The sequence below is a fragment of the Dipodomys ordii genome, unplaced genomic scaffold (assembly GCF_000151885.1).
Source record: "Dipodomys ordii isolate 6190 unplaced genomic scaffold, Dord_2.0 Scaffold47, whole genome shotgun sequence".
NCBI classification, from domain to species: domain Eukaryota; kingdom Metazoa; phylum Chordata; class Mammalia; order Rodentia; family Heteromyidae; genus Dipodomys; species Dipodomys ordii.
Window position 1 is genome coordinate 11,373,740 of NW_012267263.1, and position 13,197 is coordinate 11,386,936.

Genomic DNA, 13,197 nt, shown 5'->3' on the forward strand with positions numbered 1-13,197 from the left:
AGGGTAGCACTCTACCACTTGAGCCACAGCTCCATTTTAGGCTGTTTGGTGACTAATTGAAGATAGGACTATTACAGACTTTCCTACTACCTGGAAATTTCAGCCTCCTTGAGTAGCTAGGATTGCAGGTGTGAGCCATGATGAGGAACTTTCAAAGGCAAAATGAGAGGGCCCCTGAGTAATGACAAAATCCTCCTCCCCCTCCCCAATTCCATTTCCTGTTTGCTCCTCATCTGTAGCCACAAGTGGTTTTCAAATACGTTATACCACCTTTCACATCACAGGCAAAAACTCTGCTCTCCTCTTCTGCCTCCTCCCTTGAGAACATACCAACTGCGTTTTTTAATTGGATATTCCTATTAAGAAAAAAGAGTTACGGGACTTCCAGCTGTGTATCTTCTTCTCACTGCTGTGATTCCAGAAAATAAAGTAACCAAATAGGTAACTGCTGTCTCACACTCTATGCTGCCTCTCATCTGACATCCCTGCTAGAGACAGCAAGTGGGATTTGAGACCATAAGGCATTGAGGATCTGTCTGTGTCCAGGGAGAATTTCCTGCCTCCCTTTAAAGCCAAGGTAGCTAAGTTAGTAACTGTCATCCTGAACAATAAGAACAAAATGTCAGGAACATATGACCCACCACTGACTTTCCCCTCTGGCCTTTTGCATCCAAGTGGTAACCAAGGACAGAAACACTAAACTGAGCTGGGCACTGATATGGCTGAGTTTTGAGGATCATGGTTCAAAGCAGGTAAAGGCCATGAGACTGATGTCCAATTAAGCACCAAAAGTGAAGAGAAAGGCTCAAGTGTCAACCTTGAGTTAAAAAGCTAAGGGGCAAGCTGGACACTAGTGCCTTATGCCTGTAATCCTAGCTACGTGGGAGGCTTAGATCTGATGATCACAGTTCAAAGCCAGCCTGAGCAGAAAAGTCCCTCCAGTTAACTACTCAAAAACTAGAAGTGGTGCTGTGGCCCAAGGTGGTAGAGTGTTAGGCTTGAGCAAAAAGATCTCAGAGACAGCACCCAGGCCCTGAATTCAAGTCCTAAAACCAACACACACACAAAAGGAAAAAAACAGAAACACTGAAGTGGAATGTTCTTCAGCGTCCCCACAGAAGCTTAATGATGAGTCCATTCCCTCACACCTTCTCTTTCTCCATCCCCATTCAGGCCCTGAATACTGATGTCTGAGACACCACAAAGCTCCAATTCGTCAGTTCAAGGATACCCGATGAAATATTAAGCAGCTAATGGAAAATATTTTCTAAGAATGTTTAATAACATGCAAAGAAAAAAAAACCTACATACACAGAAGCATCTCTGGTAGGTAGGGAGTAGGAATAGTGACAGTGCTAAGTTTGGCGTAGAAAGTAGCTTATGATCCATCATACTGTTTTTCAGTTTTCCAAAATTTCTACAGTACGCATGGAAAAAATATTGTGTGTGTGTGTGTGTGTGTGTGTGTGTGTGCGAGAGAGAGAGAAAGAGAGACAGAGAAGAGACAGAGAGAGAGAGGAGACTTAGTCCTGGGGCTTGAACTCAGGGCAAGGGTACTGTCCATGAGCTTTTCTGCTTAAGGCTAGTGTTCTATCACTTGAGCCACAGCTCCATTTCTGGCTTTTGGGAGGCTTAATTGGAGATGAGTCTCAAGGACTTTTCTGCCTGGGCTGGCTTCAAACTGCAATCCTCAGATCTCAACCTCCAGAGGAGCAAGGATTACAGGCGTGAGCCACTGGTACTAAGCCATAAATTAATATTTTTTTAAGTCTGTGAGGATACTTTCTTAGGTAGAAAGTAGCCTCAGATATTTGACGAAAATCTTCAACTACAACCAAAAGGTGCTTTACATACAAATAACCAGAAAACTTAGTTAAGAAGGGCATTTAGCTTTTGGGCAGTTCCATTATATATAAGGCACATTTATTTTGCCAATAACCCAATAAAACCCTATTATTCTCCTTGTTATAACTGATTTCACATGTAATATTAATATATATATATATATATATATAAAACATGGCATTATACAGTATAACTTATAAAGATTCAAGGAAACTAGAAGACAAATCACATGCTCTGAAACACACAGAGAAAAGTCCTGAGACAACTGACTCATCTGCTGCCTTCAGAGAAATTTGGGGGCCATTTTAAGGAGAAATCAGGCCTGACAAAGCTGACAGCACCTTCCAAGCACCCTCAGAACTGTCCGTCAGTGGAGAAGAGTTTAGAGGACCTAGAGGAAGCACAAGGAAGACAGTTCACACCATACAAGGGAAATGGCCTACTTCGACAAGGCCAGTAGATGAAACTGATTTCAATACAGAAGTTCAATTCCAGCATGGCTTTTCATTCTATAAAAGAATTCACAGCAGGAATGCATTAAATAGCCAGCTCTCCTAGTATATTTAAAGTGGGATCCATAGACAAATACTGAGCTGTTGTGTACCTTTCTGGAAGGCAATAGCTATATATACCCACACCACAGGCAATGGCTGAAGGGTTGTTTCCATTCCACTTATGGAGACCCTACTGAGCCCAAAGCATAGCCCGGCTTTCTCTCCAGCTTTCTCCTCCCAGCTCAAAAAGTCAGAGGAGGGAAGGGGCGGAGCTTAATTCTGGCACTTCACTGGGAAGCAGAAGCTGCTAGAACCTAAAAGAAATTAGCTTAGAGAAGAAACCCTAAGACCCACATAAATTCAGAGCCACCAACACCTTGGAAGATCACCTGGTCCAACAACACAGTCTTTTTCTTTTTCTTTTTTCTTCTTTTACAAAAGGGGAAACCGACTCAGAGAAAGGAAGTGACTTGTCTGACTCAGAGTGGCAGAGAATGGTGGTGTTAGCTGCAAGGCCACTGTGAAAGCAGACTCTCACTCTGATGGCAACACTGACTGCAGTGGTGGATGTATTTCTTTCTGCGAATGAAAATTCCATGACAAGCCTGCCACTAGTGGCTCACACCTGTACTCCTAGCTACTTAAGAGGCCGAGATCTGAGAATCGAGGTTTAAAGCCAGCGCAAGCAGGTCCAGGAGACTCTTATCTCCAATTAATCATCAGAAAACCGGAAGTGGCACTGTAGCGCAAGCCTTGGGCAAAAGGAGCTCAGGGATAGCACGCAGGTATACAGTTCAAGCCTCAGGACAGGCAAGGAAAAAAAAAATCCAGGACTTGGGATTCCTGATGGTCAGGAAGAAGAAAGGTCAAAGGACCATGGCCTGGAAGCTCACTAAGGTGGCTCTGACCAGTTGGAAGGCAACTAAGGTAGCTGATGCTGCTGAAAGGCCTGTGTTCCTTCTCATCTCTCTTCCCCCACTCTCCTTTCTCTTTTCCTCTCTTCTGACTCTGGCCTAAGCCTCAGCCTGGCCAGCTGCCCAGCTCCACTCAAGAGTCCCAGGCTAACAACCCTACCTAACTCAACAAAAGCCATTGTCTAGGTTAAATATCTCCATCTCAACCCAGGTCTGACCCCTGCTCAAGGGTGGGCCAACTTTCCCACAAAAGCCACATACACTCCCCCTCAAGCCAGGCACTCCCAATGGAGTTTTCTAGGTGTTCTGGTGTTCTGGCCATTGTTAACCTCTAATGTCTCAAAAAGAAAAAGGAAAAAAAAATTAGGGTTTCCCATAGGCCTCTGGGTGAATGCCCAATTGCCCTCTGGGGAGCCTGAATTTGCCCCTGCCTCCATTTGGTCTTATTTAAAGGGGATATGAAAGAGAAAGAAAAAAAAAAAAAAACAGTTCCTGCCTGTACATCAGCCAGTGTTCAGAATTGGGGCCTCTGCTGTGGGAGGAAATCGAACACCATCTCACACTTCATCAGGACTGTGAAAGCAGTGCTCAGCTCCTGTTACCCCAGGGCCTTAGGTAGGGGTCAGAGAGGTCTCTGGGAGGGGAACCCAGAATCCTGAGGCCTTCCCTGAGAAGGCCTACAGATTGCCCCTTGGTCACACAAATGACTCCTCTCCAGGGCCAGCAGAGAGGCTGCTGCATCATTCAGCAGATGGCTGTCTCTAAGGAGAAGACACTGGAGAAGAGGCTAACATGATTTTTCACCCTCCTGAGCACGTGGCCTCCTTCCTCTGTGCAGCAGAAGCTGCCAAACTGAGGAAGAAGGGTCTGTGTTTCTAATTTATTCTGCCCCCCCCCCAGTTGTTACTTAAAATAATCCATCATTACATGGCGGGTGGCTCCAAGATTTTTATTTAAAGTAATATGGAGAGGAAGAAAGAAAAAGAAAACCCACACAAGCCATGACTGTGTTATCTTAGATTTTAAGGTGAATCTATCAGAATGTCCAAAGTAGCATGTGAACCCTTCTCTGATTCCTGTGAGTATGCTGACAGGGGTAAGGGGAAGAGGGGCATGGCAGGATTTCAATGTCTCATAAACATCTTGGAAAGGTGAGAGTTTTCAAACAGGGAATCTGTATCATCTGGTAGGTGTTCCATTATCTCATCTACTGACCAGCAGTAAAACTTTGGATTAAGTCACCTAGTCTCCCTGCACACATTAAAATGAAGAGAATAATATTTGTCCAGGAAGCTGTCAGGGAAGGTGAAATCATACAGATGAAAGCACTGTGAGATAATTTAAAGAAACATGTTACATCTCTCCATGGTTTTCTTTTCCTTTGCTTTCTCTTTCTTCTTCCTTCTTCCCTTCCTTTCTCCACCCCTTTCCCTTTCCTCCCTTTTCCTTTTAATATATATGCAACACAAAGCCCTTTCTCAATTGTTCACACAAATATTAAACCATAAGCCAGGTGCTGGTGGCTCATGCCTGTAATCCTAGCTTCTCAGGAGGCTGACATCTGAGGATCACAGTTCAAAGCCAGCCTAGGCAGGAAAGTCCCTTTGAGACTCTTATTTCCAATTAACCACCAGAAAACCGGAAGTGACGATGTGGCTCAAAATGGTAGAGCGCTAGCCTTGAACAAAAGAGCTCAGGGACAGCATCCAAGCCCCATGACTGGAAAAAAAAAAGTAAACCATGAACTATGCAACTTGTTGTAGGCTGGGACTGGAGGGGACTGGGGAGAAAGTGAAAGAGGGGGTGACAGTGTCCAAAAAAAAAATTACCTATTAGCCGACTTGTGGAATTATAACCCTTCTGCTTCTCCTTAATAATAATAAAAATATTAAATCATGGCTTAGATAATTCAGAAATCCGGGCAAGTGGCTCACATCTATAATCCTAGCTACTCCAGAAAACACCTGAAAACTGGAAGTGGCACTGTTGAGTTGAAGAGCTTAGAGACAGAGCCCAGGCCCAGAGTTCAAGCTCCACAACCAACAAAAAAGAAAGAAAGGAAGGGAAGAAAGAAGGAAAGGAAGAAAGAAAGAGAAAAAAGAAAGAGAGAGGAAGGAAAGAAGGAAGGAAGGGAACGGAAAGGAAAGGAAAAGAAATCCAGGGAAGTCTAGAAATCAGTCCTGTTTCATTTTTGGAGAATCCTTTTCCAAGGAATATCCCTTGCTAATTAGTTTTGCGCAGATCAATGCAATGGATTTATTCCCTTCCAAGAGCACCGGAAGGGAAGGGGCCAATACCGGGCAACATAGCCAGTAATTTCAAGAGAAAATTTACAACAGAGATGCCACAAAACAAATGCTATACATATGACGGTAGTTCAAAATCTCATTACACTGTGCAGACAAATCACTGGACTGTGATGTGGTTTGTAATAAGCACACTGCCAAAGCTCTCATTTCCAGGATTTAGATTGTGAAGAGGGAACAAGGCTTATTCCTGCCTTTACCTGGAAGTTCTGAGAGGGTAAGAGTTCCTGTGTACCTTAATCACTATTACATTGCCAGGCCTTGGCACAGGACCTGGCAGGATCGGTGCCCAATAAATAAATGTTAAAGGAATGAATGAAAATAATCAAGGGTGAATGAACAGATGAATTGTTCCCAGCCTGGCAGAAATGAGATCACACTTATCTTCAACTCACCCCTCCAGAAGCCTTTCTTGTCATAGTCCTCATCAACTGCTGAATTAGGACCACTAGTAATGAAATCTCATGGCAGGCAATAGCTACCCTGTGTGGACTTAGCACCATGATAAATATGATCTAATGGTGTCTGTGTCTATCAATAGTCTGAAAACTCTTTCAGGGAAAGGACTACGTGCATTTGGGGGGAACTGAAATGCTCCTCCAATTTTTTTTTTTGTCAAATCTCAAACATGTAGACTAGTTGGAAATTTGTATAGTGATTGCCCTATACCTGACTTGGATTCAACAAAATTTTAATACTTAGGGCCATGGAAACTTTCCTCAGTGCTATAGTCCCACTAGAGCTCTAGGTGAATACAGTACTGGCATTTTGTTTTCTCTCCTAGTGAGTAGGGGACCATCTTAGCCAGAAGCTTTGAGAAGAGTTAAAGCCATCAAGCATATTGGTATACACCACCAAGCGGCTAAGGTAAGAGGATCTGGAGTTCAAGAACAGCTGTGGTTTCAGAGCAAAACCCTGACTCAAAAATTTACCCCCCCCCCAAAAATGGGCGTTGGTAGCTCATGCCTGTAATCCTAGCTCCTCAGGAGGCTGAGATTTTAAGGATCACAGTTCAAAGCCAGCCAGGGCAAGAAAGTCTGTGAGACATCCATCTCCAACAAATTACAAAAAAGCCAGAAGTGGAGCTGTAGCTCAAGTGGTGGAATGCTAGCTTGAGCAAAAAAGTTCAGGAATAGCACCCAGGCCCTGAGTTCAAGCCTAGAACACACACACATACACACACACACACACACACACACACACACACACACACACACACACACACTTACAAAAATTTTAAAAGCTGCCATTTAATAGCAAGACTTAAGCAGCCCTCCCAAGTTCATAGGGTAAAATTAGCTCCCACAAATTCTTTCATGGAAAACTTGAGAGAGCTAGCATTGACCACGCCCTAGAGTGCCACTGCCAATCCTGGGATTGGTTCTAAAAATAATCAACCAGATTGTGCTGTCTGTAGGCCAGCATTTAATGGCTGAAACCCCAAACTGAAAACTGAGAGAAACTTCTTAACGTAAGAGGTAGAAGTTGCAGGTTTTTGAAGTTCTGCCCTGTGCCTCACTGTTACCTCAGATGAATCATGTTAACTTCCCAGAGTACAGAGTAAGTAGCAGCCCAAGGCACTATCAGAAGTTTGGGTTAGGAGTTGGAGGCATGGCTCAGTTGGTAGAGCACTAGGCAATGAGCAAAATCTATAGATACTGAGAGGTTACAGTCCCTGTCTTGGACAAAAAAGAAAGAAAAGAAATTTGGGGTAAAGAACTCCAAGGATCTTCTCAAATTCTCTAATTGTCTCACTGTGTCCCCAATTTGTCTCTCCAAATAGGCTAGAAGCTTAAAAGCCATGAACTTTGTCTACTACTTTTTTGGTATAGATGACAAAGGCTAGCCGCAGACTTGGATACATGAGTCAGTCATGGACGCAGTGGAGAAATAATGTTGTCATACAGAATGCTTTGTGGTATCCATTCATAGGGGAAGGCATTGAATTATGCATACAAGAACAAATTCCAAGATGCACACTTGCCCAAATACAGACCCTTCCCCAAGCATTCGACCTGTTAAAGCACTAAGGATATTTAGGCACAGTGACCCTCAACTGACTCTAGAAAAAGAAAAACCAAACACACACACATGAAGGCACTATTGGCATGATACTCTATCTCAGTGCTTATTAAGACGTCACCGCTGGGCTGGGAAGGTGGCTCAGTGGTAGAGCGCTTGCCTTGCATACATACATGAGGCCCTGGGTTCGATTCCTTAGCACCACATAAGCAAAAAGGAAAAAGCTGGAAGTGGCGCTGTGGCTCAAGTGGTAGAGCGCTAGCCTTGAGCTGAAGAGCTGAGGGACAGCGCCCAGGCCCAGAGTTCAGGCCCCACGACCAGCAATGGTGGCTCATGCCTATAATCCTAGCTATTCAGGATCATGGTTCAAAGCCAGCCATGGCAGAAAAGTCTGGGAGATTCTTGTCTCCAATTAACCACCAGAAAACCAGAAGTGGAGCTTTGGATCAAAATGGTAGAGTGCTTAGCCTTTAGCAAAAAAGCTCAGGGATAGTGCCCAGGCCATGAGTTCAAGCTCTGTTAACCATCAGGCTTATTCGTGTGTGTGTGTGTGTGTGTGTGTGTGTGTGAGAGAGAGAGAGAGAGAGAGAGAGAGAGAGAGAGAGAGAGCGCGAGACAGACAGACAGACAGAGAACTGATGCTTGAACTCTGGACTTCCACACTGTCCCTAGTCTTTTTCGCTCAAGGCTAGTACTCTGAGCCACATCTCCACTTTGGACTCTTGGTGGTTAATGGGAGATAAGAATCTCACAGACTTTTCTGCCTGGGCTGCCTTCAAACCATGCTCCTGAGATCTCAGCCTCCACGCCAGTAGCTAAGATTCCAGACTTATTCTTTAATTTTCTCAAACCCTAGATACAAGAAACCAGCAGTAACCAGCCACCCAAGGTCTCCTGAGTCTATCCCTACTTCTGCCAGTAAATTACAACTTCTTGCAGATGCAAAGCAGAGACAAATGACATATAAATAAGATCTTCACTGGCTGGGGGGGGTGGGGTGGGGTGGGGGGAATGGAAGCATGAAGAGTGACGTCAGTTTTCCCAGAAACCCATTTATCACAATAACAAGGTCTCAAGTGCTTGGGCTGCTTTTTCAGCTCCAGAATCTGCCATTGCAATTATGTACTTCAGTATACAACATGGCTGAAGGCAGCCAGAGCAAAGTGGAACCAAGCAAAGCAAACCAAGAGGCCTTCCATCCCCTGCTCCCCATTTTGCAGAACAAGAGCTCCCTGGGTTGCCTTAGTTGTGTTTGAAGTGAAATAACCTTCTGGAATGTTCTTTTAACATCTGCCCTGCAATCCTAATCCAGGCAAAAGGAGTATGGTGAGAGTGTATGTATGGATCAATGCAAATTCATTATCTAACAAGAAAAAAAATCATTAGTGCCATTTTTGGTCACTAAGAATAGAGCAAGTGTGACCCAGGGGGGTAATTTCTCTACTTAAGTATGCCATCTGTAAAATGTACATAACAAAGAATAAAAAAAGCACTCTGGTTGCCCTCTAAACACTAAAACAACACATATTACAGTGCCAATCTTGGGGGAAAGAGAATTCTCTTAAATTCCATCATCAGAGAGCACTATCTCCTTCCTAACTTATTCCTCATAACCTTCCTCACTAGGACTGCCTACAAGGGGATGGGATGATTGCAAAGAAACGATCTTTACCTTCCTTCCAATGTGGGACAGGGAATGGACTACATTTCTCTGTCCTGTAGATAAAATGAATGTCAGATTTTGGACTCAGATCTTGAAAATCAATGTTGATTAGGGCAAATACCTACAGGCATTTTCCCCCACAGGAATTGCATTGCATGGACTATTTCTCTAAATAAGCTATGAGGTTTAGCAACATTTTTGTGTGGTTCAGAGATTTTCATCAAGTAGTATTTGGTGTAGGGGGATTTACTCTACCTGTTCTACCTCATGAACTCAGGATGCTGGTGGGCTTTTTAAAATCCCACATATCCATAGATAAGGAGCTAGATTGTTCCCTGCAAATGGAATCAACTTCTCCCTTTGCAAGCAAACTTCTGGTTAAAAAAAAAGAGGAGTATGGGGTCACTTGATTTCTCTGTACTCCCACGCTGGAAAACTTCAGTTTCTAAAATGAAGGGTTTTTTTTGGGGGGGGGGGAGTTGTTTGTTGTTGAGGTTTTCAGGTTGCTTTTTTGTTTTGTTTTGTTTTAACCAGAGTTGAAGCCAACAAAAAGGAAAAAAAGAAGAGTCAGTACTGCATTTCAAGTCTCATACTTATTTTCCTGAGTCCCCACAGAAAGAAGCCAGCTCCACAGGTTTTGGTAAACAAGCCCAGCTAACCTGAACACACACTGGAGACAGACACCCCCCCCCCAGGCCCACTCAGAAACGTGCCCAAATATGCAGCCATGGAAGTACAGGCCACTGAACTGCACCCTCACACACAGAGGCACACAGGGGACCCCGTGGCACAGAGCACAAGCTGCAGCAGTCGCATTCGGACGTACCAATGCACAACTCAAGAAGTAAGCACACCTCTGTCTCTATACAAACAAATCGATTCATCTAGGGTCATAGATAGAAGGCCAGGAGCCACATCTGCCTGGTCGGGGGAAGACACGAAAGCGCACGCGTGCACATATACAAGCACACACGCCTAACACATACACAGACGCAGTCACATATGCAATGCATATGGAGAAACCCTACTCCAGCCAGTCACTTCCCCGCCCCCCTCATCCCTCTGCCCCAGGCTAGCCCCTGCCCCTCGCCCCTTAGCCACTGCTAGCATGAATCCCAGCAGGCAGTACTGTGCCGGGGGGGGCGCAGCAAGGTCGGAGCGGGGGGGCGGCCAGGGACCCCAGGACTCAGCGGCTTGTGCGGCCATTCATTCGGCAACGCCCCAGCCAGCAGCGCGACCGCAGCTGCAGCAAAGGAGGCGGCAGCGGCGCCTACTGCAGCGGGCTAGGGCCACGCAAGTTCAGCTGCCGCCTGCAGGCTTTTTGCCAAGAGTCCCCCCAACACACACAGCGATCAAGCCAAGGGAGTGCGGGTAAGGGGAACTAGTCATTGACCTATCCCCCAACCCCGAAACCAAAGTCCTTCCAAGCCTCAGATCTTTAAGGCTGCCCACTGCCTCCTTGCACGCGGGTTGGCGATGAAGTCCCCCCCCCCCGGTTCGTCCCCAATCCCCTCACCACCACCACCAATTCCTCTAGGCGCTGGCAATCCAAAGCCCGCACTCACCACCTGGCGAGCTATGTCGGCCGCTGCCATCGCTCCCGCGTCCGCCAGGGCTGCCACCGGCGCCGCCGCTGCAACCGGAGCCACAGCACAGGAAACAAGAGAAGAGCTCCTCCGACAAAGAGAAAGTGTTACACTTCGGGCGCGACCAAGTCGGGGTGGGGGGGGGGAGGTGCGAGGGAGGGGCCCCCTCGTCGCCCGCTCCAAGCCTAACCTCTCCTCTAACACCCACCCCCTCGGAAGTCCGGGTTTGGGGGGGATGGGATGGAAGGAGCACACCGCCTCCCTCCCTTCCCCCCACCTCCACCCGCCAGCCCAGTTCCACTTCTCCCTCCAACCCTAGCCCCAGGCTTCGGCCAAGGGGGCGGGGGCTCCCCTCGATGACCATGTCCTCTGCCCCCTCCCTCCACTGGGCTCCGTGGTACGTCCCGACCTCCCTCTGATGAATTATTCCCCCCCCCTTTACATCCCTGAGTCCCCAGATCGCCCCCCCCTCCACACACACACACACACACACCCCAGGCTGGGAAGGAAGGAACCCCTCCCTCCTCCCCCCTCCGGTGCTCAGCTTAACACTCCTTCCTCCCAGCCCCCTAAACCCCCTCTTTGACTTTAGCCCTGGAGTGCCAATGCTCCACACCCCACCAGGACCCAGGAGAATTGCTGCGGCTGGAGGGGAGGGGTTGGGGCACCTGCAGCTTCACATTGCAGCTTAGAAAATGGGATGCCCCCCAACCCAGCTGTAACTTGTACATTCTGAAGCCAGGACCTCTCTCCTCCTGCCCTAGGGTCCCCAAACCTTGGGTGCTGTGGGCTGGAATTTCAAGAAGCCTAATTCACCACCACTGACTACTTAACACAAATGGGCCTCATGGCTCTTTCCCCTCTGGGCCCGTGTCCCAGAACCTTAACTTAAACTGAGGTTCCAACTATCCACCCTTCCTAGGCCAGGGCCCCAACGGTATTGACCCAGATGGAGAAGCAGGTAGGGAGAGCTGAATCAGGCTCTCTGTCCCTCCCCCCAATTCCCTATGAATTCTTATTTTATTTTTTCTCCAGTTCTGGGGCTTGTCCCTGAGCTGTCTTTTGCTCAAGGCTAGCTCTCTACTACTTTTGAAGCAGAATAACTTATGGAACAGGCCTGCGGTAGGCAACTCAGAAATATGTTATCTAAAAACTTAGAAATGCTATCTTTGTTTCAAACAAAGGCAACTGAATGCATTCTTTCCTAAGAGATGCATCTCTCACCCAAGAATTCACAACTGCCTGACAGGATGCCTTAAAATGCAGATAGCAGGGTGTCTCCCTGTTTAAAGGATAAGGATCTGTTTTATGGCAGGATGCATTCTTACCTGGAACACCAGGTGTAGTTAAAACGAAGACAAAGCACCTAGTTTTGCATAACTTAAAGCCAGACCCCCTGCCTTTACCCTGTATATACCCAACAGCCCAAGGAGCTGTGTGTCTCTCTGGGTGTCTCCTTGTGTGTGTCTGTGTCTTTGTGTCCCTATGAGAGCACCCACACTCTGCTAGAGTGTGCCCCTGCCCTTCTGTTTGTCTGCTTTTTTGTCTGTCTGTTTCCTTGCTTCTTTTACTTAATAAAGCTCTGCCAAGTGTTCTTACCTCTGTGACTTGTCCAGAAATTCTTATTCTGTGATTGAAGTCAAGAACCCTAAGTGAAGAGTTAACATATTAATATATTTAAAGGGGAGCTTCACTAATCCTCACCTCTGTCCGGTGACACTTTGAGCTACAGATCCACTTCTGGTTTTCTAGTAGTTAATTGGAGATGAGTCTCTAGGACTTTCCTGCCCAGACTGGCTTTAAACTGCTATCTTGAGATCTCAGCCTCCTGAGCAGCTAGGATTACAAGTGTGAGCCACCAGTGCCCAGCTCCCATGAATTGTCATTTGTGGTAGAGGAAGGACTAAAAGCAAGGACTATGCCAGCCTGCTGCCCCTTTCTTTCTACCCATCTGCCCTGGTGAGTTCTCTCCCTTGTTCTCACAACTCACCATCTCTCCATCCCTGGCCACTTGTGAGCTGCCTGTGAGTATTGAACCCTGGCAGATTTAACGAGCTAGAGGCCCAAGAGGGTGCAAACAGGTAGGATCCCTGGTCTCAGAGATAAATGCCACAAGAAGGGCAACAGCTAATGGAGAAAATCCTGGCTACGAGGGGATCCTATAGAGAGTGAGAGAAGACTTTCAAGATTCTCAGCGCCAGAGAGACTAAGGTTGAAGAGCTAAGTGAAGGAAGGCATTGAGTAGACAGAAGGAGAAGGAAACCCACTACTCTACGCCTCAGAGGGAGGCAAGGAAATGGTAAGGCCATGGGAGCCATCCTCGGCATTTGATTCTCTTCTCTCCCCTACCCACTCCCCCACCCCCGC

At 46.6% G+C, this 13,197-nt stretch overlaps 1 protein-coding gene across 3 annotated transcripts in view; it reads right to left on the bottom strand.

Moving 5' to 3' along the window:
• The window catches only part of Sept6 (septin 6), a 101,048-nt gene extending 89,863 nt beyond the window's left edge, over positions 1-11,185 (bottom strand). For 2 of the 3 annotated variants that reach the window (XM_013019813.1, XM_013019814.1), the window contains exon 1: positions 10,810-11,145. In XM_013019813.1, the coding sequence (XP_012875267.1) occupies positions 10,810-10,839 (30 nt within the window). In that variant the 5' untranslated portion in view covers positions 10,840-11,145. Of the gene's footprint in view, positions 1-10,809 lie in introns of all 3 variants that reach the window. The other variant, XM_013019815.1, reaches the window with a different exon arrangement.
• Between the last annotated feature and the right edge of the window lie 2,012 nt (positions 11,186-13,197).